Source organism: Eretmochelys imbricata, chromosome 6, assembly GCF_965152235.1.
Source record: "Eretmochelys imbricata isolate rEreImb1 chromosome 6, rEreImb1.hap1, whole genome shotgun sequence".
Classification (NCBI taxonomy): domain Eukaryota; kingdom Metazoa; phylum Chordata; order Testudines; family Cheloniidae; genus Eretmochelys; species Eretmochelys imbricata.
The window spans coordinates 1,660,001-1,685,998 of NC_135577.1; the positions used below are offsets into that span (position 1 = coordinate 1,660,001).

Below are 25,998 nucleotides of genomic sequence, written 5' to 3' on the forward strand. Positions count from 1 at the left end.
TGTCTTCACCTTTGCTTCTCCGGGCTAACCTAAGGACTTCCCGTGCTGTGGTCCGGCGGATAAAATACCCGGCTACTACAGGCTGCCGGGCGTCACTGCAAATCGTGGCTGCGGGGCATTGGTCCCTGCGGCGTGGGTAGGCCTCTATCTCAGCTGGACTCATTGGACAGAGCTTGTGTGGTTGGAGGGCTGGAGCCCAGAGACTTTGAGTCCGGGAGGAAGAGGGGGCCTCCGAGGGGCTGTGGCAAAGCGGGGGCGTAGCACCGATCCTGTGCACCCGGGACACCCTGCGACGGGGCACGGCGAAAAACCAGCCAGGCTGCTTCAACGCTGGCCAGATGGCCACCGTAACAATGCCTCATGCTGATTTCGATCCCCCGAGATCAGGTGTTCTCAATCTGGGGGGGGGTCACAAGATCATTATGTGGGGGTCATGAGTACACGCATGAAACAGAGAGAAACGGCTCTAAAATCTATTATTTAAAGCTAGCCTTTTAGAAAGTCCTACACACCTTTCCGTCACCATGTAGCATATGTACATAAAAAGTATGGCAAACGTCCAACACAGCGATCATTGTTCCTAAGCAAAATACTACGGTATTATCACCACCCAGCTCTGCACTGAAAATAGTGTTAAGTAAACAAAACGTTTGTCATTTGTACAGGGGTTTGCTCTCCGAGGTGTGCTGTCTGAACGGGGTCGTCAGTACAAGAAGGTTGAGTCGCAGGTGCCGGGAGGAATCTGGAGTCAGGTTAAAAAAAAACCCAACACATTCTCCACCTGGAGTCTCCATCTTTGGGTGGCTTCTAATGTGGCCTGGAGGCCAGTTAATATGAGACAGTCCCGGGCACTAATGGGCTCTCGAACCAGGAAGAGAAAGAACCAACAGCCTGACATTAAAGCCAGGCAAATTCCCATAATTGATTCTGAGCAGCTCAGGTGAGTAAGTATTGGAACAAACTCCTAAGGGAAGGGGAGGGAAGGGAAGGTTTCACCATTTCTGGTCAGCTTCCAATCAAGACAGGAGACCTTCCTGGAAGACACCTTAACCAAACACAAGTTACAGGACTAAACACAGGAGGAAGTGGATGAAATGTAATGCCTTGGGCTACACAGGTGGACAAACCAGATGATCTACTGGTGACTTCTTGCCCTTAGAATCCATGACTCTTCCATCGGTGGAAATGTAAGATACATGGAGCAGCTAGGACAATTCGCTGCAGAGAACAAGATGCCCCAAAAATGCTAAAGGATGGAAGCGGTAGCCCAGAGGGAATTTCAACCGCTGAGAATCTAAACGGCAGCTAACAAATCACAAGCGCATAACAAGCGTAACGGATAAATTACAATTAATATAACTATTCATAATCATTTCTGTAGATTTTATCTAGTACTTTCCAACAGCATTTCTCAAAGTACAGTACAAAGGAGGTTAAAATAATGATCAAATAGAAATTAATTAATTATTCAATAATAAGAATAATAATAAATCACAGCAACCAGGAATTACTAGATCTGGTTGACAATCTTCCAACAGTACCCATTTTGTTGCAAGCGCAGCCATCCGTGGGAATGTCTCTATTTCAAGAACGTTTTGTTTTGAAGAGCACGTCAAAAGGCAGCAAAACAAGCTCAAAACCTTCCATGTAGCGAGATTTTGGAGGGAAGTTTTGGGTTTGGTTTTTTAATTTAATTTTGAAATAAGCTTGCGTTTGGAAAGGTCGTTGATAGGATTCATTTCAGGTCCATTGAAATGGCTTGTTCCCATTTTGCCCTCGTAAGAAATGTGACAAGAATTCTACAAAGAAATAGATAAATATACACCAGTAAATGACAGCAAATAAACTATCAAACAATAAATAATTGGGAAATAAACAATGCAAATAATAGAACAATGGAAGCTAATAATAAGAAAATAATACGTAAGTTACAATATAATAAATAACTGGGAAATAACCAATACAAATAATAGAAAAACAGAAACCAATAACTGACAACTAATACATTTGTCTTTAAGCTTCCACACCTGCATGGAGCATCCACCAGTTTCCACCTCTTATTCCAGTCTTGCTCTGGTCTGCTCAAGCATCTGAGCATCATGGGGATGGATTTGGCTTTTTCCTCTATTGGTCGCCCTCTTTTTCTGTTTCCATATTAGCCCTTGCCATGGAAATCGTGTTGATGATCCTAAATATATCCATCACCTTCTTCTCCCTCCGTCTGATACTTCACATTGGTTTGCTCTGCTTACAATTTTGGATGTTGCAAGATTCTCTCTCTTTCCAATGGTCTCTAAAGATCTTACAAACCAACCAATAACTAGAAAATAACCAATCCAAATCACAGACAAAAATCTACTAATAACTGACAACGAATTAATATGAATGCAATAAATAATTAGGAAATTAAGTTATAGATATATACAAGCTAATAAATCGCAGCTAATAAATGAATGATAAAACAATGAATACTTAGGAAGTAACCAATACAAGTTACAGAGAAATATGAACCAATACATAGTATTGAGTAAATATATTACAAACCATAAATAACTATGAACTAACAAATATGAATACCAGATAAATACAAAATTATAACTGACAGCTAATAAATATATTAAAAACAATAAATAGCTAGGAAATAAGAAACTCAAATGACAGATAAATAGATACCAATAAATGACAGCTAATAAGTCTGTAATAAAAAACAACTAGGAAATTATCAGTGCAAATAATAAATAAATGTAAACTAGTAATAAATATGTTACAAAACAATAAATAACAAGAAAATAACAGATTAATAGCTAGAAAGTAAGAGATGATTAACTAATAAATGACAACCAATACATATATTACAAAACAATAAATAGCTAGGAAATAAGAAAAACAAATGATGCATTTATTAGCTGTCATTTATTAGTTTATCTTTTACAAAATAAATAGCTAGGAAAGAATCAATGCAAATAATAGATAAATGTAAACTAATAAATGAGAGTTAATCAATATATTACCAAAGAATAAATAACTAGGAAATAAATAATTGTTAAATATCTAATAAATGACAACCAATTAATACATTACTAAACCTCGAATAAAAATAATCGATCACTATAAACGAATACATTACAACTAATAAAGACATTACAAAATAATACATCGCTGGGAAAGAATCAATGCAAATAATAGACAAATATAAATTAATAAATGACAACTGATGATTAAATTACAAACCAATAACTAGCTATTTACTAAGAAATGCATTTCACAGACAAAAGGACTAGATAATACTCATCAAGAGCTAGAATCCAAAACAGTGGCTTTCAATCTTTTTTTTATTTGCAGACCCCGAAATAATTTCAAAAGGAGGTGTCTTTGGGAATCTTAGACATAGTCAACGGACCGCCCCGGATCCATAGATCACAGATTGAAAACCACGGCTCTGTGGTAACAACAACCTTTCGCGGACCCCTCAGACACAGTCTGCAGACCCCCCAAGGGGCCCATGGATGCCAGGCTGAAATCATTTCCATGTTCCAAAAGAATCACAGGCCACACAGCTCTCATACTGTGCCGGGGGAAATGCATCATGTTCCACCAGGGATGCAGTTATTTAATTACTGATATCTCACCCACAAGCTTGATGTCTGAGCACAAAATAGGCCAGAGCAGTGGGACCCCAACAGACAGCTAAGAAAAAAATGGCAAAACCAGTGGAGAGCGTTACTAAAGACAGATTGGCTAGGAAATAACTATCAAATAGGAAACGCACAATAGATAGCTTGTCTTTCTTTCGAAGCACTAAGAAATAAAAAGAAATAACAAAAATAGCAATAACAATAAACAGTGCTATTAACAAAATATCGGCTAAGAAATTAAAACAAATACCACAAAACAGAAAAATCAATAGATCGTTCTTATTAGGAAAGATCAGCAAAGGAATGAAGTGCTAATAAAGAATGACGAGCTAACAAGTAAAATAAACTAACCATCACATAACAAAACCACTAGAGAGTGCTCATAAAGAAGGAAGAGCTAATAAAGAAACAGAAATAACTATCAGATAACAAATGCCATAGATGTGCTAATAAAAATAACAAGCATCAAAGAGCAAATATAGATAAACAACTAGATAACTAGAAACTAAAAAAATTGTCAAAAAAAACCCCGACAAATAATAATGAATAGAAATACAAAATAACAAAAAGCGTAGAAAAGAACAAATGCAAACAATAACTAAATGTAATCTAACTCACAAGTGACAAGTGTAGAAAACAATGGCTACTGGACACATGCCCCAAAAGTAAACCAATACATTTGAAGAACAATAGCTAATACATAAATGTCACAAAAATAAACACCTCATAGACTATCAGGGTTGGAAGGGACCTCAGGAGGTCATCTAGTCTAACCTCCCGCTCAAAACAGGACCAGTCCCCAATTTTTGCCCCAGATCCCTAAATGGCCCCCTCAAGGATTGAACTCACAACCCTGGGTTTAGCAGGCCAATGCTCAAACCACTGAGCTATATAATCAATAACTGAGAATATGAAATGCATAGGTCAAGCCTAACTAACAAGAACTAACTTTCCCAAGAGTAAATAAATAGCCCAAATAATCGACTTTCTTCATAAAAAATGACAATCTAATAAGTAAATAACATTTTTAATCCCTAATGGCAAAATAGATAAGAACTAACTAGAAACTAAAACAAAACCTAGACAACACAAATAACTATTGACTATTAAACACATTTCACAATAATAAATAAATAACTAAATAGATAGGGCTAATAAAGAGCCAACTAATAAATAAACAACAAAAAATACCTGTCAAAGAGCAATCATAGATAAAAATAAAGTAATACTTTGCTAGAAACAAAAAACTAATCAAAAATATATAAGTAGCAAGCTTATAAATACCTAAGAAGTAAAAATAGACAAACTAATAAGTAACTCGGGAGCGAATACAAATAAATATTTAGTTAGTTCTTATCTTGTAGATACAAACCAAGTATTCATCAGGAGATCTCAAAGCACATTTTATTAAATAAAATATCTTTACATATAACAACTAGAGAGGTAACAGCACTAAACAAATAACTAGCAAATAAACGTTGACAACGGAGACCTCCGGAGGTGGCTTGATGGGAGATGTATAAGTAATCACCATATTGTACATCAATAATCTAGAACAATCTTATTCGTCATTAGGTGTATTATGGTAATACCAGTCACGGAAGCAGGAGCCCCTTGTGTCAGGCGTGGAGCATTTTGCATTAGGTTATTATGGTTGCACCTAAAAGCAGCGGTCAGAGACCACGGCCCCACTGCGCCAGGCGCGGTACGGTATTTATTAGGGGTATTACGTTAGCGCCTAGGAGCCCCAGTCATGGCCCACAAGCCCATTGCGCCAGGCGCTGTACAATATTTATTAGGGGTATTACGTTAGCGCCTAGGAGCCCCAATCATGGCCCACAAGCCCATTGCGCCAGGCGCTGTACAATATTTATTAGGGGTATTACGTTAGCGCCTAGGAGCCCCAGTCATGGCCCACAAGCCCATTGCGCCAGGCGCTGTACAATATTTATTAGGGGTATTACGTTAGCGCCTAGGAGCCCCAGTCATGGCCCACAAGCCCATTGCGCCAGGCGCTGTACAATATTTATTAGGGGTATTACGTTAGCGCCTAGGAGCCCCAATCATGGCCCACAAGCCCATTGCGCCAGGCGCTGTACAATATTTATTAGGGGTATTACGTTAGCGCCTAGGAGCCCCAGTCATGGCCCACAAGCCCATTGCGCCAGGCGCTGTACAATATTTATTAGGGGTATTACGTTAGCGCCTAGGAGCCCCAGTCATGGCCCACAAGCCCATTGCGCCAGGCGCTGTACACACCCACCATCTCTGCCCCAGTCTGTGTGTATGACAAGAGATGCCAGATGGAGGCAGGCAGACAGAGGACCACAAGAAAACCATGGTCAACGGCAAGCTGTACACATCAGCAGCCGCACCGTTGTCGGCATCACGCGTGGGTGAGTTTTGAAGAGGGGTTTGAACACAACGCTGTATTGATTATTTTGACAGTTTTTAAGCTGACAGCTGGAGCCCGGCCACCCAGGGCCAACAGCCGGAGACAGGAGTGGCGGAAGTGCCCTAAAAGTGGTCGGGGGGGGGGGCAGAGGCACCCAACCCCTGGCCCCGCCCCCACCCCCACCCCCACCCCTGCTCTCACACTGCCTCTTCCCGCTGGCCCCCCGCTTTTCCGGCACCCCTGGCCGGAGCCCCGCCCGTTCTCCTGATGATCTGAATTTTTGGTGATCTGATCCGGGCCCGGTCCCAGTTTGATCGGGCAATCGGGGTTCCACTGTACAAGGTTTTAGTTGGTTCACAACATGTAAAAACTAAAGATTCCCTGTGAAAACGCAAACGCCGTGGCCAATGGGTTTCTCGGATCCCGGCTGATGCTTCATGGAGGCTGCTGCCGGGGTGTTCACAGCGGTCGTGCAGCCCTCGAGGGCCCGGCTCCCGGTCCCAGGTGCCTGGAGGGGTGGGAAATCCTGTTGCAAGGCCCTGCCTGATCTCACCTCCGAAGCATCCCAGCCTTGCAGGAGCTTCCTGCCAGGGGGCTGACTTGCCCGGCCTGCTCAGGGCGCCGTCAGAGGGATAATTACAGGGAAGTTCGGTGCCTGCAGAGCTCGGTGCCCGGCAAACGCTGCTGGGGGGTGCTGTAACGGGGGCAGACTGGTGCACGCCGGACCGCAAGCAGGGGGTGATGATGTTTGCACGACCAGGCTCAGGGAGTTATGCCAAGATGAGCATTTGCCTTGACCGAAGGTGGATGGGTTTAAAGCGGTGTGAGCTGCACGGCCCCTTGCTGGCCGTCAATAGAACCCAGGAGTCCTGGCTCCCAGCCCCACCTCGCTCTAACCCACCAGCCCCCACTCCCCTCCCAGAAATGGGGAGAGAACCCAGGAGTCCTGGCTCCCAGCCCCCACCCTCCCCCGCTCTAACCACTAGACCCCACTCCCTTCCCAGAGCTGGGGAGAGAACCCAGGCATCCTGGCTCCCAGCCCCCCCCTGCTCTAACCACTAGACAGCACTCCCCTCCCAGAGCTGGGGAGAGAACCCAGGAGTCCTGGCTCCCAGCCCCCCCCTGCTCTAACCACTAGACAGCACTCCCCTCCCAGAGCTGGGGAGAGAACCCAGGAGTCCTGGCTCCCAGCGCCCACTGCTCTAACCACTAGACCCCACTCCCCTCCTAGAGCTGTGGAGAGAACCCAGGAGTCCTGGCTCCCAACTCTAACCACTGGCTACCACAGCTTGACACCAGCAAGCCTATTTCCACCTTACTGCAATGAACTTGCTGCTGGGGTCAGGGTAAGAGGTGGTGTGTGTCAGCCAGAAAGAAAAGCAATAATCACGAACAATAACAATGAACCATGAGGTATATTGAAATGGACAGCCCCATTTCTTCCCCAGTGACTCACCCCCTCCAAGCCATGCAGCCCTGGCTGACTCATCACACAGAGCCTTTAAATTCCCATGGGGATGAGTATGACAGATCACCATCGCGTTCATTGTCGGACTGCCTGGAGACCACTGTGATGGGCACCACACAGACCCTCTGACTGACGGTGCTGCTGAGGTTCCAGCTGCAGGGTGTGAAGGGGAGATGGGACTATCCCCAGCTCTGGGAGGGGAGTGGGGGCTGGGAGCCGGGACTCCTGGGTTCTCTCCCCAGCTCTGGGAGGAGAGTGGGGTCTAGTGGGTTAGAGCATGAGGGGGACTGGGAGCCAGGACTCCTGGGTTCTCTCCCCAGCTCTGGGAGGGGAGTGGGCTGGGGTCTGGTGGGTTAGAGCAGGGGGGCTGGGAGCCAGGACTCCTGGCTTCTCTCCCTGGCTCTGGGAGGGGAGTGGGGTCTAGTGGGTTAGAGTGGGGCAGGGGGGTGGGAGCCAGGACTCCTGGGTTCTCTCCCCAGCTCTGGGAGGGGAGTGGGGTATAGTGGGTTAGAGCGGGGGGGGGGGGGCTGGGAGCCAGGACGCCTGGGTTCTCTCTCCAGCTCTGGAAGGGGAGTGGGGTCTGGTGTGTTAGAGCAGGGCTGGGGACTGTGAGTCAGGACTCCTGGGTTCCATCCCCGGCCAAGAGAGGGAGGGAGATCTAGTGGCTTAGCGCTCCGGTCCGGGTGCTGGGTACCAGGATTAATTCTCTCTGTTCCCGACCATTGCAGTGTGGGTCCTGAGCCACAAGGGGTCAGCCAAGGCCCAGCAATGGGAGCAAGTGGCTACTGGTGAGCTGAACAGGAGGGGCTAATCCAGGGGTCCTCCAGGGCCCCTGCCCTTGTGAGCTGGGCTGCGTGCCAGCCCCCTGGCACTGGTAGGGGAAGGGGCTGGGACTGAATCCATCCCTTAGTGAGACAGCCGGGGGTTGGCTCCCTGGTGGTGAGATGCAGCCGCCTCTGGGGCAGAGTGTCCCGGGGTCCCCGGGCGATGCTCTGGAACTGCTCCCTACGAAGCCAGGCAGGACTCGGGGGAAGTCTCCTCTCGGGGAGCAGCCTGTCTGCGGGACACACAGCTCACCCGGCTCCACCTTCCTGGATCTGACCTCGGAGCATTCAGCCTCCTCTGCCCCTCCCTGCGCTTCCCACAGCCAGTCCGCCCAGGCAGGGCCCTGGGGAAGCCAGAGGGTCCTGCCCCCAACTCCGCAGTCAGACGTGACTCTCAGCCAGCCAGGAAAACAGAAGGTTTATTAGACGACAGGAACATGGTCTAACACAGAGCTTGTAGGTACAGAGAACAGGACCCCTCAGCCGGATCCATTTTGGGGGGGCAGTGAGCCAGACAACCCCGTCTGCACTTCACTCCTCATCCCCATCCAGCCTCAAACTGAAACTCCCTCCAGCTCCCCCGCTCCTCTGGGCTTTGTCCCTTTCCCGGGCCAGGAGGGCACCTGATTCCTTTGGTCTCCAACCCTTCAGCTCTCACCTTGCAGGGGGGAAGGGCCCAGGCCAACAGTTGCCAGGGAACAGGGTGTTGGCCATTCTCTGTGTCCAGACCCCTGCACATACCTGCCCTCTAGGGCTCTGCAATGATCATACACCCTTATCTCACCACCTAGATACTTAAGAACTGCATAGGGGAAACTGAGGCACCCCCACACTATTCAGAGGAAACATTAAGAACAGTCCCGCTTCGTCACATCTCTCCCCCCTTCGAGACCGAACTGAGTGGGGTCACTTTTGCCGGTGACCTGGGGAAGTTCGAAGCCACCAACGTTCCCATGGATGCCCCAGCATCTATCCGGTTCCTAGGTGGGAGTTACACCAGGCCCTTCCAGTTTCACACCCTCCCTTAGGTCGGGGGTGGTCGATAGCACTTGCAGGCCACATGTGGGAAGGTTTACGCGGCCCGTGGCCTTTAGCCACCCCAAAACCCCAGGGGGTCAAACTGGGATCGGGTCTTCTCCCAGCACTCCAGTCTGGAGGGCTGCAATTCGGGCTCTCTTGGCTAAGAGCCCCCATCTTGACCTGGGCCACATACTGTTCACTTACAGAATCAGCATGGAGACATCCCTTTCTCCACAACCTTGTCTCCCCAACAAGCTGGCCAAACACAGCCACTTCATTAGAGGACTGTTTAACTTTCTTAACAGCTCCGTCTGAGACCTTCTCAAAGCTATCCACGCTGGATCCTTCAACAGGAAAGTCAGTGGATCCATTCACAACAGAAAATTTCTGGCTGTTAGGAACTGAAACTTTCTTGATTAAATCACTTTCACACCCTTCAGTGGCAGTAAACTGCTTGCAAAGACTCCATGAGGATTCCTTTCCCTAGGGTGTAACAATTCACCCCTCACAGAAATTCTGCCCTTACCCTCTTTACCGAGGGCTTGCTCTAGAGGAACACTTTCCTGAGCAACAACAGACTCTTTCTGGGTCTCCCTTACATCCAGAATCACCTCTGACCCATCTGGCGGATTCCTACACAATCCCCTTTCAGGCAAACTTACAGACTCCCTAGATAAAAGGTCAGAAGCCTTCTCCTTCCCTTTGCCACACACAAGTTCAGGAATCTTTTCCTTCTTGCTACAGGTTTCCACACCCTCAGTAGGTAACACAATCACATCACCTTCATGCTCTCCTTGTGCCCTGGCTAGGATCTCACCCTGATTAGACAGAGTTGCTGCACCCTTTCCCAGCCACACACTAGCAACGGGCAAAATACAAGCACCAGAATTGTCTGGTCTCCGGGATTTTACATAGACACTATCTGGATGCGACCTAGTTACAGGGCCATTCTCCCGAGCAGACACAAACTTAGGACCCTTCCCTTCCTGAGCTTCAGCTGAATCCAGAACCAGCTCTGAGACAACGACCCTCAACCATCACAGGCTGAAAGGCCCCTTCTGTCTGCTCCACAGACCAAGAAGAGCCGGACACACTTTCTCCTTTCCCAGACACCCAGCTTGGGATCTCTTTCCCTTGTCCCAGCACACAGGGCTGGTCACAGACAACTGCTTGGAGATCAGGGGAGCTCCCTCCATAGGCAAGTCAATACCCCTGGCAGACACAGGCAAGTTTCCTTCCCTGTCCCAATTCTCCACCCAGGTAACCGGTAAGGTCCAGGGACACTCATCTTCCACTCTCCTCGCCTTCCCACCCTGCTGACTAGACACAGCCATCAGCTCACAAGGCTGCCTAGGCTCATCCAAACTTTCCTTACCAAGCACCTTGCCACTCCCCACAGATCCCCTGCCCTGCCTGTGTCTCCCCCCACTCAGCTGGGGTCTCAGCTCCCCCTGTGCTCAGCGCTGCCCTTGCTGTCCCAGTGGGGTAGGCAGCGAGCTCCCTGCTTTCCTCACAGCATCAGAGCCAGCGTGAGCCCCCTCTCTGGTGTACAAGGGGGGCGGGGAGCCCCAGGGGGCTGGTTACAGGCAGGCAGGTAGCCTGAGCCTAGCAGCTCCTCCCTGCTGCCAGCCAGGTCACCTGCATTTTCACTGACCATTTCCCTCTCCGCCAATTGGTTCCCTGGATTCAAATTCAAACCCTCGGCCGTTTCAGGAGCAGGGCCTGGATCCTGTCCCAAAGAGACACAGTCACCAACAACAGGGTCTCGCAGCTGATATCCTGGGGAACCCCAACGGCCAGCCAGCCCGACCCCTCCTGGGTCTGCACAGGGATCTGGGCCATAGGCAGGGCGAGGGGCTTCGTCCCTGGGACCCTCACCCAGCTCACACAGCCCCTCAGCCTCTGAGGCTGGACCACCCGGGGCCTGACAACAGTTCTCTCTGTCCCAGGATCTTGCCACCCCAGGAATGTCTCCCCATTGACCATCACCTCCCACTCCCACTGGGGTCCGAGGGGCCTGGCCCCAGGAAACTCCACACAGACAGATAGGTTGGGACCAGGAGTGGGAGCCTGTCCACCTCCCCACCCATCTGGCTGACGGAGTCTGTGGCCTTGGGACCCAGCAAGGGAGCTAGACACCGGGGCTTTTCCGCAGGGTCCCCCGGTTCAAATCGCCAGCCTGCTCAAAGGCAGTGAGGTGGGCGTCCACATCCCCCACTCCTTAACCAGGGGCAGCAATTTAGTCTCGAGATTCCCTGCGGAACTGGCATCCCAGGGTCTATGCCCACTCACCCCGGGGAGGTCCCCTAGGCCTCTCCGCTCCCCCACTGCCAGTTCATGCCGCTTCTGCTTCTGCAGCTCTTTCTCGGGCTCTCGCTGGCTCTCACCGTCCTCTTGCTCTCTCGGACTCAGCTCCAATCCCGTTGGTCTCCGATCCCCTGATGGGGAACCCGATCGTGAAGACCCTCGTCTGGTCGGGGACAGGAATCTTGGGGATGCCTGGCTCCCACTCCAGCTGCTCCCAGATCCTGCTATAGCCCCATTTGGGGTCAGGAATCTGTTCCTTTGAGCGGTCATCCTCCTCCAGCTGCACGATGAACTGTGCTTTGGTGAACTTTCCAATGCTCAACCCTCTCTTTCTGCACAGGATTACAATGTCCTTCTGAAGGAGATGGTGACAGGCCATCACTGTGCTCCTCCCAAGTTGTTGTGGACTCACAGGCCTGTGTGCTCTCAGCTCCCCACGGTTTCCAGGGAGAACCCCGAGTGTGCCAGCCCTTCTTGAGGTCACCCCCTCTTTGCCAGGGTCGAGCTGCAGACTCCTCTGCCCCTGAGACCGCTCGCTGCAATCCCCAGGGGAACCCTGTTACTGCAAAAGTCCTTCTCTCTCCAAGGGCCAAGCCACAGGCTCCTCCGACCCTGAGACTGCTCATCGCAGTCCCCAGGGGGACCCCATTACTGCACAGTCCTTCTCGCTGGTCACACACTCCCAGGGGTTAACCGCCCCCCGAAACCGCTCCTCTCTGAGCCTTCAGCATGCTTGGTCCTCATCAATCCCCCTTCGTTTTACTGCTCCCCAGTCGCTTACTGCAGGAAGCGCCATCCACGGGGTGCAGTACATCCCACCGCTGCCACCAGTTGTCACGGAGTCCCCGGGCGATGCTCTGGAACTGCTCCCCATGAAGCCAGTCAGGACCTGGGGAAGTCTCCTCTCTGGGAGCAGCCTGTCTGCAGGACACACAGCTCACACAGCTTCCACCTTCCTGGGTCTGACCTTGGAGCGTTCAGCCTCCTCTGCCCCTCCGTGCGCTTCCCACAGCAAGTCCACCCTGGCGGGGTCCTGGGGAAGACAGAGGGTCCTGCCCCCCAACTCCGCAGTCAGACGGGACTCTCAGCCAGCCAGTAAAACAGAGGTTTATTAGACAACAGGAACATGGTCTAACACAGAGCTTGTAGGTGCAGAGAACAGGACCCCTCAGCTGGGTCCATTTTGGGGAGGCAGTGAGCCAGACAACCACGTCTGCCCTTCACTCCATGTCTCCAGCCAGCCCCCAACTGAAACTCCCCCCAGCCCCACCTCCTCTGGGCTTTGTCCCTTTCCCGGGCCAGGAGGGCACCAGATTCCTTTGTTCTCCAACCCTTTAGCTCTCACCTTGTGGGGGGGAAGGGCCAGGCCATCAGTGGCCAGGAAACAGGGTGTCGGCCATTCTCTGTGTCCAGACCCCTGCACACACCTGCCCTCTAGGGCTCTGCAATGATCATACACCCTTATCTCACCACCTAGATACTTAAGAACTGCATAGGGGAAACTGAGGCACCCCCACACTATTCAGAGGAAACATTAAGAACAGTCCCCCTTCATCACACAGAGCAACTGGGGAACAGCCACACATAACACCGCATGGGGAGGGCTCCTCTGGCGCCGAGAGGCAGCCGCCTCTGCATTCCAATCTGAATTCTAGCTAGGACTCCTGGGTTCACACCCTAACCTTAAATGGCTTCTTTCTCGCACAATTAGGGCTATCAAAATGCATTTACGGAGTTATACGTGTGTTTGTCCAAACCTGCGAGCCTGCCCAGGGCACAGCCATAAAAACCTCAGTAATAAAACAATCAGCAACCATAAATAAGTGGAAGCATCGTAGAGACAAATTGTGTCTCTTTCCCTTTGTCTGAGGCGTTAATGAGGTTACCGGGTGGGGAGGGGGGAGCTGGGAGGCAGGACTCTTGGATTCTAGTCAGCTGCCACATTTCACCATTAAAGTTTGCATCCTTGGGTCCCAGCTCCCCCTGCTCTAACCACTAGACCCCACTCCCGTCCCAGAGCTAGGGATAGAACCCAGGAGTCCTGGCTCCCAGCCCCCCTGCTCTAACCACTAGACCCCACTCCCGTCCCAGAGCTAGGGATAGAACCCAGGAGTCCTGGCTCCCAACCCCCCACTAGACCCTAGAGCCCTGCACAAGAGTATCGTTTTAATCTCGCTCCCTCCCGCCCCGCCTTGTTTCCTGCATTTTTCTCTTGCTCCCGCTCGCACAAACCTTAGAGCCCGCAAATCCCGCAAGAGGGACAGATTCCCCCACGCGACTAACAAAAGAAGGTCGGCTCATGTCTGATAGATAGACACGGAATTCAGCCACGGGGGTTCCCACCAAAAGACTAAAACGACTCTTGCTTAAGCCGTGGTAAAAAAAAATCCCAACCAACCAGACTTCAACTCCTGCTCTAAAAAGCGACAAATCGCTTTCTAGCCCGAGCTTCGACTTAAGTAGTCACAAAACCAGCGAGGAGTCCTTGCTGATACAGGCTCACAGGGCTGCCCCTCTGAAACCTTTACGTCTTAAACCTTGTGTTTACAAAAGGCAAACTTGCTTCACGTCGCTCAGATTCCCTTTGTGACGCCGTCTGCCCACCCAATCCCGCCCGCAGCCACGAAGGCTTTACCCGCTCCCACTGTTTATTGCAGCAGGAGCCAGGGGACCCCAGTCCCACCGCAGGGCCTCAGCTAGACCCCCGCCCCCCATCCCTGCCCAGAGCCGGGGCTTTTCCTGACGCCCCGTGTCTGAAGTAGAAGCCTGCCGGGCCTGCCCGTGTGGTTTTAAACGCTACGCTCCCTTGCAAACATAAAAGAAATTAAAAGCCACAGAATCGAGTCGCTTCTCCAACAATTCCCAATACGGTTGGACCAAGCTGAGCCGGAAGTGTGACTGTTTTGGTTTGAAGTGTGTCGCTGACACCCGACAGGTGTTGCAGAGATGGGCGCGCATCCGGCCACCGCCACATCCCAGGAGAGGAGGGCGGCGCTGGCCATATAGGTAAACTAAGGCACTGAGAGAAGGCTGCCTTGCCATGGGCAGTGGTAAGAGAATGATAGGGTGTGGACTGGAGTGCAGGAGTCTGGTCTCCCAGACCCATCTGTATTAACTACTGTATTCCTATCCCTGCCCTGCCTGGGAAAGAACCCTGGAGTCCTGGCTCCCAGCCCCACAGCTCTAGCCCACTAGCCCCCACTCCCCCCACAGAGTCAGGGACAGAACCCAGGAGTCCTGGCTCCCAGTCCCACAGCTCTAGCCCACTAGCCCCAACTGCGAGGAGCCAGGGACAGAACCCAGCCCCCCTGCTCTAACCACTAGACCGCCCACTCCCCTCAGAGAGCTGGGCATAAATCCTTACAGCCAGTGGATCTAAAGTCCAAATCAAGGCGATTACAATAATTACTTTTAAAAACAGGCTCTAAATTAATAGAGCAGTTAGATTAATATATGAAGTGCCCAGATGTTCGTATAAGAGATAATTAGGTTATCTTAGATTATGGAGTAACAGATTAAATTGGATTGGACTGGAACAGGGATATTTTAGATTAGAGGAGATGAGATTAAATTGGTGTCTTTCAGAATAGATAAAATTAGATCATGGAGGTAGAAATTAGATCAGGGAAGACAGAATTGAGGAGAGTTTAGTTTAAGAGCGAAGTAGCAAGTGGAAGATTATTTTAGTTAGAAATTAGTTTCAACTCAATTAAAAGAGAAGTAGATGGACAATTTGGGTAGCAAATCTAACAGGACAGAAGCTGGGTGACTGAAGCACTGAAATAGTTGGAGAGAGAGATATTAGATTAGTTGATAGTCAGATGAGTTTCAGATGGGTTAGATTTGATTTTCAGAGGTTTACATCAGATTTTCTGAAACTCACCTTAAGAATACATTTAATTCTTAATTTCTTAAGAATTTAGAAAGCATCAAATTTGATTAGATTTTCAGAATGTCAGATTAGATTAGACTTGGTGAGATTAGATTATGAAAGGCTCAAATTAGAAGAGATTAGGTTATCAGGGGAGTCATATTGTATTGGATTAGATTAGATTAGATTAGATTAGATTGGGAGAGGCTCAAATTAGAATAGATTAGGTATCTAGGGGTATTATTAGATTAGATTAGATAAAATTAGATGAGATTAGGAGAGAGGTTTTGGATTAGAAAGTTCATTTTAGGAGGGACAAGACTAGGAAATATAGATTTAGGAGAGAAAGGTCAGTTTATCAGAGTGACAGGCACAGAGATTAGGGCAGGCAGATTAAATTAGATTATATTAGGAGATTGGCAGGCAGATGGGAGGTGGTGGGTCATGAGCAGCTGTTCTCACTGGGGAGAACTTGAGTTACCCTCCTCAAGCAGCCAGGGCATCTCACAGAAGCAGGCACATAGACCAGCGTGGGCGGGAGGAGGAACTGGGCTAACTGCCAGGGTGGCATGCCTGGCGTGGGTGGGCGTGTGGGTGGAGTAAACAGTAAGAGCTGGGACCGGTCTAGGCACTGCCGGAGCGGTGAGAAAACTGAGCCTTGAAGATCAAATGGGACCGTACCATTTCCAACCCACTCGCCTCTGCTCCTGTGGCAGTTGGAGGTCTCCTGGGAAGAGCAAGAGAGGTTTCAGAATGAAAGGGTTTTGTCTGGGGCCTAGCCCCATGGGGTAGCAATCCATCTCTGGGCACTGGACTTGGTACCACAATATAGAGAGTAAGACACGAAGGCCCGAGCTGCCGAAATTTAACTCAAAATGTGTTCCTCCCAAGTGCATTTTGGCCGTTTGAGTTAAATAATAGTAATTACCATAATTATAGGTCAATACCAGCTCATTAATAATACCGGAAACGTCTCTAGCGTGGGTTATCTTCAGAGTTTTACAAACCAGGTCACAAGCAATGAACCGGAGATCTTAGCTTCAAAACCGCCAGGGAGAAAGTTACAGAATCTGGTGAAAAATAATAAAATGCAGAGACTGGGGGGTTTTCACCCTGGCTCAGACCCACAGGCCCATCTAGCCTAGTCTCCTGGCGGCTTTAGGGGCTTGGCCGACAAGGCCGGAGTCTGACCCCCGTGAGCCCAGTGTAAATCCGGAGCTACCAAAGGAGTTAGAAATTGGGGGGTAGTGGGGTTTCATGGGAGCAATGATAGGTGATCGATAGGCGACAGATGGGTGGTCACCTACCACCCAGACACCGATTACTATACTAACCCGATTACTGTAATAAAATCCCAGCACTGAACATTCACGGGTGTCCACCAGGGGCCCCAGTCTTGGGCAGGGTCTGCGCAGTGCCCAGCACAATGGGAGGGGAGTAGGGTCTAGTGGGTTAGAGCAGGGGGGGCTGGGAGCCAGAACTCCTGGGTTTTATCCCCATTTCTGCAAGGGGAGTGCAGTCTAATGGTTAGGGCGGGGGGGGGGGGGGGCTGGGAGCCAGGACTCCTGGTTTCTATCCCGGCTGTGGGAGGGGAGTGGGGTCTAGTGGGTTACAGCAGGTGGGGCTGAGATCCCAGATACCTGGGTTCCATCCCCATCTCTGAGAGGGGAGTGCAGTCTAATGGTTAGGGTGGGGGGGCTGGGAGCCAGGACTCCTGGTTTCTATCCCGGCTGAGGGAGGGGAGTGTGGCTAGTGGGTTAGAGCAGCATGGGGGTGGTGCTAGGAGCCAGGACTCCTGGGTTCCACCACACACAAGTTGGAGCAAAGCTTAGGATCCTCACCTAGAACGAGTTGGGCCACTTTGTTCCCCGCCCTGCTCGCCTGGGTATATAGGAGTCCCGAGCCCCAGAGGGCACCCGGCAGCTGTTCGTTGGCTGCCTCGCAGGAGAGGCTGTGCTTGTACCCTTCAGGAGTGGTATGGGGGAGGGACGAGGAGCTGCCCAGAAGGGATGGGTGATGGGCTGGGGGGGGCTGCGGCTCCTCGTCCTGGCCGGGCTGACAGGGACGGCTGCCAGCACGTTGGATTTCTACTGGAAAGGCTGCAACGAGATGGAATCGCTCTCCAGAGGTGAGAGCCAGGACTCGGGGAAGGGAAGGCAGGAGAGTGGGGTCTAGTGGGTTGGAGCGTGGGGGTTGGGAGCCAGGACGCCTGGGTTCTCACCCTGGCTCTGGCAGGGGAGTGGGGTTGAGAGGTCAGAGCAGGGGGCTTGGGAGCCAGGACTCCTGGGTTCTATTCCCAGCCCTGACAGTGACTCAGCATCATCTGCCCTCGCGTGTGGGTGTATGCCTGTCACCTCTCCTCCTCGGGGCCTGGGCGTCAGCTCCACGCAGGGAGAAGGCGCTTGTAGGGCTGGGAAAGCCAAGGGGCCCCGAATGGGGTCAGTCACAGAGGCCAGCCTGAACCCCCTCCCCCCCACCCCCTTGGCCTTACAATCTGCCTCCCCCCTCCTCCTCATTAGAGGCCTGAGGACAGGGGAGTGGGTAGACAGGGGTTCGGCCAGTTGCAGCTGCCCTGGGACCCCTGACCTGTCAAATTTGATCCTGGGGAAGTTCAGACCACAGAGATGGGGGCCCGGAAACCTCCAGTTCAACTTAGATTCACATCGGGAAATCCTGGACCTGTCCCCATGACAGCATCTGTAGTAGATGAAACTAATGGATCCATCTAGCCTTGTACCCTGCCACCCCCCGGATAAGCCCCATGGGCCCTTCTAGTCCAGTATCCTGTCTGCAGCTCCTGTCACCCCTGCTGGAAAGTGCTACGGTCCCTGCAGGAGGCAGCCGTGGGTCCCCCCCGCCCCATGGGGGAGTTTGCTTCACACCCGCATTAGCCGGCGGTGGTTATGTCATGCCCAGCCTTAAGAAGGCAGGTGTTCTTTCAGCTCTCAATGGCTTCTGATCAGAGAGCCAGTATGATTTAGGCCACTCTGTGCCTCAGTTTCCCCCCCTCCCTCCCCCGCCCTTTGTCTCTCTTTGTTATTCAGACCGGAAATTCTTTGGGCCAGGGACTGCCTCTCTCTCTCTCTGTGTCTGGGTGGTGGCCGGGACAAGGGGAGCCCTGATCTTGGTCACAGGGTCTGTACAGTGCTGGGCACAATAGAGGCTCTGATCTCAGTCAGCGGGCTGTGCAGTGATCTCCGTCGTGGGGGGTCCGTGCAGCGCCTGGCGCGACGGGGCCCTGATCTATCTGCTGCCGTGAAAACTGATTTATTGTACCACCCTCCGCGGGAGATGAGTGCTGATTTCACATGTGGCACGAGGTAGGTCCTGGGTAGCTAAAAACACAGTGCCAAGCGATGTGAATGTGGGTGGGACTGACCAATGGCAATAAAGCCTAATGTAGAACTCAGTTAACCTGCAGATCGCCCTGCTGCAGGACGCGACGGGGTCACGAGTTTTCCCAGGATTTCAAGCCAAAGTGCGGAATATCTGGAGGAAGGAGAGAAATTCCCTACACGCTTAGAGACAGTGTTTCTCAAACTGGGGGTCCTGTCCCAAAAGGGGGTCACAAGGCTACTGGGGGGGGGGGGGTTGCAAGATCACCAAAATTGTATCCGGTTTCCATACGTCCAGGTTTTCACGGACATGAACTCCTTTTTCGGTCCTTGCTCGTCCTTTTCCCTCGCCTTCAGAGCTGGGTGGCCGGAGAGTGGCAGCTGCTGGCCGGGAGCCCAGCTCTGAAGGGTGGCCTGGTATAGTTACCTAGCTCTGCAGGGATCTGCACTGATACCGCGAAAACTATGTCCAGTACCAAAAGTCGGGGGTGGGGGGGGGACCATCACAACCTGATATATTTTCAAAGGGGGGCCCAGGAATAAAAGTTTGAGAACCCCTGGCCGAGGACCACACATATAGATTGGGCTACAAACTTCATGCCTCAGAGGAGAAGCCAGTGTCAAACTCAGGAAGGCTGGGGAGAAATTTTGCCCGTGATCTGATCCCAGTTGGCAGGGAGGGGGCAGGACACTGGGCTCGGTGGGCCCACGGATCTGATCTCTTACCTTCTCTCTGATCTCTTTCAGTTCCCAGCACCCACATGATCCGGTCCAATAGAGGTGAGTTTCTGGTCCCTCCCTCCCCATTAGTAACACACAGCTGGGGTTCAGGCAACTGGCTCCCAGCAGCCAATTGGATCGGGGCTCTGTCTGGTTCTGCTGTGGGAGACGGATCCAGCCAGGGCCCAACGTGGGGCTGGTTCAAGATCTGCCTAGGGCAGGGGTGTGGGGATGAGCCCCAGATGTACCCAGCTGTTTTCTGCTAGCTCCAGCAATCCCCCCCAGCCTGTCTGAGCATCCCCCGCCTCCTTCTCCCCAGTATGTGGCCGCCCCAGAGCTCAGTACCGGAGCGTGGGGGGTGAGGATTCGATGGAGGGCGAATGGCCCTGGCAGGCAAGTCTGCTCTGGTACAACAAACACCTGTGTGGGGGATCCCTCATCTCCAACCAGTGGGTGGTGACGGCAGCTCATTGCTTCCAACGGTGAGTGTCAACGTCCCTTGATCCCGACCCGCAGCCCCCCTGCTGTCCCAGTCCTGGGCTCCTCTGACCCCCAGCGCTGCCGGTGCCCCCCAATCCCAGCCCGCAGCCCCCCCACCCAACCACCTTTTCTGACTCCTCTCTCCATTCTCAGGAGTATGGACACCTCCAACTACGCGGTGCTGCTGGGAGTCAACAAGTTGGCCAACAGTCAACCTCACAAGCTGTCCTTGGGCGTGAGACGCATCATCCGCCACCCGATATACTCAGGGGAATCCTCCAGCGGTGACATAGCCTTGGTGGAGCTGGAGAGACCCATCCAATTCACCAATTATATCCTCCCCATCTGCCTCCCAACGGCCTCTGTTCAGTTCCCAGCAGGCATGAAATGCTGGGTGACTGGCTGGGGCAACATCCAGGAAGGTGGTAGGTGTCTTTGGAGCTGGGATCATGGCACTGGGGCAGAGAGACTAGGGAAGCGGTGGGCTCGAGGGGCAGGTGGGAGTCAGCAGTTGGGGTGAAGGATGCAGAGGAAGGGATGGTTATTTAGTAGGTTCAGGATTTGAGATTTCTTTTCCCGAGACAATTCATGATGGGAAATGGTCTACGAAGAAGAACTTTGTGGGGGGATTCGAAAAGGGGGAAACCGGGGAACCGGTAAACAAAATCGGATCCCGAGAAACAAAACACAGAAACCGATGAATGCAATTGATAAAGAAAACCTAACAACGCAACCCAATAAATGACCAACCTAAAAACAAAACCCAATAAATGATGAAAGGAGCACAACTGATAAACCAAACGCAATAAACGATAAACAGAACATGATAAATGAAACTGATAAACAAACCTGAGAAATGATAAAAGGAATACAACAAACAAAACCAATAAACAAAACATGATCAGTGATAAAAGAAACATGACAAAGGAAACCCAACAAACTCTACCTGATCAGTAAAACACCATCAACAATCAATGAAACATAAGAAACAAAACATGATAAAAATGGAAGGTGATAGAAGGAAACCCAATAAGCAAAACCCAATCAACGATAAGTGGCATGCGATAAATGAAAAGCAAACAACAATAAGTGAAATACAATAAACAGTAAATGAAATAAGATAAACAAACCACAATAAGCTACAAAGGAAACGAGATAAATGACAAATGAAATAAAAGAAATGAAACACAATGAAGAAAGAAATGAAAATGCAAGCCCAATAAATGAAACCTGATCAAGAAAACACCAAACCCAATAAACAGTACCCAATAAATGAAACAGGAAAACTGGTAACGGAAAAACAGAACCCGATAAAAAAGATCTGATAACTAGCCTTGGTAGAATTTGATTTTTATTTTTTTATCATTTCAACCAGATACCGATATTTGTTTTTAAGCTTTTTTTTCTTACTTTTATCCATGCAAATTTTCACAGTTGCCCAAAATTATGAGTTTTAAGCATCTTTTTATTTTTATCAATTAAAATGTTCAATTGTGGGGAATTATGGGGGGCCATCCGAAAACAGGCTGCGTCAGACAGTAATTATTGAATGACCGCAGACACTGATTTCAAAGAGTGAAAGCTTTATAACTGCTAACACAAATTGTCGAAATCACGTCAAAATATACAAAGGATATGTGTAAATTTCTGTTACCATCGATGGAAATATTTTCTCGTCCGTTTGTGTGTGTGTTCGGTGAGACTGATGTCTACCAACATTTACTGATAAAAATCTAATCCTTCCAAGTCTACTGACAACAGAAACATGAAACCTGATATACAAGATTCGATAAATGTAACATGAAACCCAGAAACAATGCCGATAATGGAAAAGTGAAACCCAGTAAACAATACCCAATAATGGCAATATGAAACCTGATGAATAATACCCGATAATAGAAACCGATAAACAATACCCAATAACGGAAATGTGAAACCCAATGAATAATACCCGATAAATGCAACATGAAACCCGATAAATGATATCGATAATGGAAACAAAAAACCCAATGAACAATATCCAATAATAGCAACATGAAACCTGATGAATAATACCCAATAATGGAAACAAATAAACAGTATCCAACAGTGAAAATATGAAACCCAATGAGCAATAGCCAATAAATGCAACATGAAACCCGATAACCAATACCAATTATGAAAACCAATAAACAATAACTGATAACAGAAATACGAAACCTGACAAATAATACCCGATCATGGCAACATAAAACCTGATAAACAATACCCAATAAATAATACATGAAACAACCCAAAGCCCGAGAAACAAAATCCCTTAAATGAAATGTGAGACATGAAACCCAAACCCCAGTAAAGCACTCAACAAGCAAAACACAAAAACAGATCAATGAAACCAGAAACCCAGCAAATGAAACCCACTACCTGAGAAAGGAAAACTGATAAGCCAAACTGCAAACCTAATCAATGAAACCCAAACAAAGAAACGATAGTCAATAAACAAAACCCAACAACCAATGAAAAGCAAACCTCCCAAAACAGAGCCTGATCATTTGAAACCGACCTCCCTCCCCACCAAAAAAAGGTTAAACAAATCTTGGGTGATGAAAACTTATGTTTTTGTTGTTAAACAACAATTCAAACAATGAACGTCCACCGTTGAGTCCAGAGAGATTCCCCTTGACTGAACAAGGCCCATCACCTGTACACAGATGTTCCCACGGGGACTGTGTGATAGCACCCGACATGGACGACTGCTCTGGATGAGAGGGGAGATGCTCTGATCTCCCCCCATCCTCCACTCCCTTTGGAATCGATGGCTCTGCTTCAGAGCCATCTGGGCCCCTCACCATTGTCTCTGGCTCTCCTTCCCAGAGGACCTGCCAGCTCCACAGACCCTCCAGAAGCTTCAAGTGCCCATTATAGACCAGGAGACCTGCAGGGATCTCTACAACACGGTGGTGGGCGAGAACTTCCCGCCCAAGTCCATCCAGAACGACATGATGTGTGCCGGGTATGCTGAGGGCATGAAGGATACATGCAAGGTGAGTGCCTCCTGGCCAGGGAAGGCGGAGTCCTGACACCCTCCCTGGTTCAGACCCATGAACCCATCTAGCCTGGTATCCCGCCCCCTCCCTGCTGGTCCATGGGCCCATCTAGCCCAGTATCCTGCCTCTCACCCTGGGTCAGACCCATGGGCCCATCTAGCCTGGTATCCCGCCCCTTCTCTGCTACCCTGGACCAGCCTGTCTAGCCGGGTGTTCCATTTAGCCTGATTCACTCCAGCATGAGCCAGGGCTGCTCACACGCACACAAGGCCCCGATCCCCAGCGCCGCTCTCCGCTCTCCTTCCGACACCCCCGTCTCTGCCCCCACAGGGGGACTCCGGCGGCCCGCTGGTCTGCAAGGTGTCCAAGGAGTGGCTGTTGGCCGGGATCATCAGCTGGGGCGAAGGCTGTGCCATCAAGAACCGCCCTGGGGTCTACATCCGCCTCACCTCCTACGAGGCCTGGATCCACAGACACATCCCCGATATCGAGTTTGTGCCAGACGAGAAGGGGAGGAACGTGCTTGGCAACGCTGCGACTGGCTGGGCCGCGAGGACAGGCATGACCACCTGGCTGTTGCTGCTCATGGGGCAGCTCCTCATGGAGGTCTAGAAAGGGCTACCAGGTGGGAGGGGTGGCTGGACCACCTCCCATCCTGTCCCCAGGCTGGGAAGGGGGGTGGGATCTGTCGGTGCACCTGCCCTGTCGGTACAGCCCCCCCAGGGGGCACTGCCCCATGCACAGACCTCCTGGGGAGGGCATGCACCCCCGCCTCGCTCGCTCACACCCACGGGGGGACAGGGCAGTGTGAGCAAACTCAGCATCTGTCTGTCTGTCCTTCTGCAGCCATCCACAGCCCAACTTTCTCATCTCTCTGATCCAAGCCCTATTTATTGATCTGTCTGTCTCCAGAGCCACTGACTTTCCGTCTGTTGGCCTCTCTACGCCCTGCTCTGTCTGTCTGCATATCCCCACACACACGCCTCCATCCATCCATCCGTCCATCCATCCCTAATCTCCATATCCCCCATCTAATCTATCTATCTGTCTGTAATGGGGTCTGCAACCACCTCTCGTGAGCGCCCCCTCTGGTTGGGTGTGTCTGCATTCTTTCAGTCCTGGTGACCCCCTTCAGTGGTTCTCGGGTGGTTTTCTCACGGACTCAGCCCTCCGGCCGAGCCAGAACAGATCCCTTCCAGGGCATACAGTCCACCAGGGCCTACCTGTGTACCCCTCTGGTGGTGTCTCTCTAGCCCTCCCTGGGCTCAGTCTTTAAGTAGCCCTGGTCCTGGTATGGGGCATATCCCCAGGGCTTCCTCCGTGGAGACACTATCTTCCTGTGGCCCTCCAGCTGGGCTCAGTCCTTACTCAGTCCTAGCAGCGAGCTAGGAGCTCCTTCATTGCTCCCCTGGTCCCTGCCCCCACTTAGCCGTCAGTGGTCCTGCTGCTCTTCCAGCCAGGCATGCCGTCCTTTCTTCTCCAGCTCCAAGCAGCAGCTGACTGCTAGTGCTCCTCTATTCCGCAGCTCCTTTGATATGGCCCTGCTGGTCCCTGATTAGCCGTTCTAATAGCCCCTCTGATTGGTTTCTTCCTCACAACCATTCGAGGCCGCTTGGAGGACCTCTCCACTGCTCCTTTCCTGGGATGGGTGAGGCAGGACCCTGAAGTGTCCAACAGGGGCCTTTGGGACTAGTCCACCCCATCACACTATCTATCTATCGATCTATCTATCTCCATGCACCCACCTCTAGCTATCAATCAATCAATCCCTATGCACCCCATGTATCTATCTATCCATCCATCCATCCCCATGCACCTCCTCTATTATCCCATACCCCTCTCCATCCATCCATTTATCCATTCCTATACACGCCCCTCTATCTGTCTATCTATCCATACATCCCCAAAGACCCCCTTCTATCTAATCTATCTATCTATCTCCATGCACCCGCCTCTAGCTATCAATCAATCAATCCCTATGCACCCCATGTATCTATCTATCCATCCATCCATCCCCACGCACCTCCTGTTATCCCCATACACCTCTCCATCCATCCATTTATCCATTCCTATACACGCCCCTCTATCTGTCTGTCTATCCATACATCCCCAAAGACCCCCTTCTATCTATCTATCTATCTATCTCCCCTACCAAGACAGAGATCTGACAATATAAACCCAGTGTAGATGAGATTCCACATTTTTATTTTTTGGAAGGGCTTGGTAGTTTTTCATTCCCCCCTCAGAACGTTTCAATAGCAATGAATGAAAAAACCTGCCCTGGAGAATTTAAAATCAGTGGCTGATTCACACTCGGCTGATTCACTGATTCACACTCGGCTAAGATAAAAACCAGAGACTCGGCCTAGGAAACTAGAATTGGATACGCTTTTTAATCCCCAGGAGAGTTGTGTTGGGGGAGAAATGAGATCCGCTCCAATTAGATGGAAACATTTCTTTGATGGAATATTTTGTGGTTGGGAAATGCTGATTCATTGACATCAAAATGAGGACAGGTCAATTTCAAGGAAATTTCATTTCAAAATTGTATTTCACTTTCAAATGGATTTGATTTTCTCTTCTGTTGTAAATAATAAAGAATAGGCGAGAAAATAAAATTAAAAAATATAAAAGTGGAAATAATATACAGTAAAATACAGTCGAAGATCAAGAGATGACAAGACAAGAAAAGACAAAGAAACGTTTTGATTTTTCATTTTTGAAAGGACTTTTTATTTTGAAATTGATTTGATTTTCCATTCTATTATAAATACTACTTGAATTGAATAGACGCTAACGTAAAATAAAATACAAGATCAAGAAATGAAAAGTCAAGCCCCATTTGAAACATGCCTATCAGGTTAAAATGTTCCAGTTTTTAATTTCAAAGTGATTTGAAATACATGAATATAGTCGT

General features: G+C 50.0%; 1 protein-coding gene across 1 annotated transcript; it reads left to right on the forward strand.

Moving 5' to 3' along the window:
- The first annotated feature begins 17,536 nt into the window (after positions 1 to 17,536).
- On the forward strand, positions 17,537 to 23,693 carry LOC144265880 (serine protease 27-like). The gene is made up of 6 exons (XM_077818932.1): positions 17,537 to 17,648; positions 19,603 to 19,635; positions 19,871 to 20,057; positions 20,209 to 20,480; positions 22,909 to 23,078; positions 23,412 to 23,693. The coding sequence occupies exons 1-6, from the start codon at positions 17,537 to 17,539 to the stop codon at positions 23,691 to 23,693; spliced, it is 1,056 nt and encodes a 351-aa protein (XP_077675058.1).
- Positions 23,694 to 25,998: the final 2,305 nt, after the last annotated feature.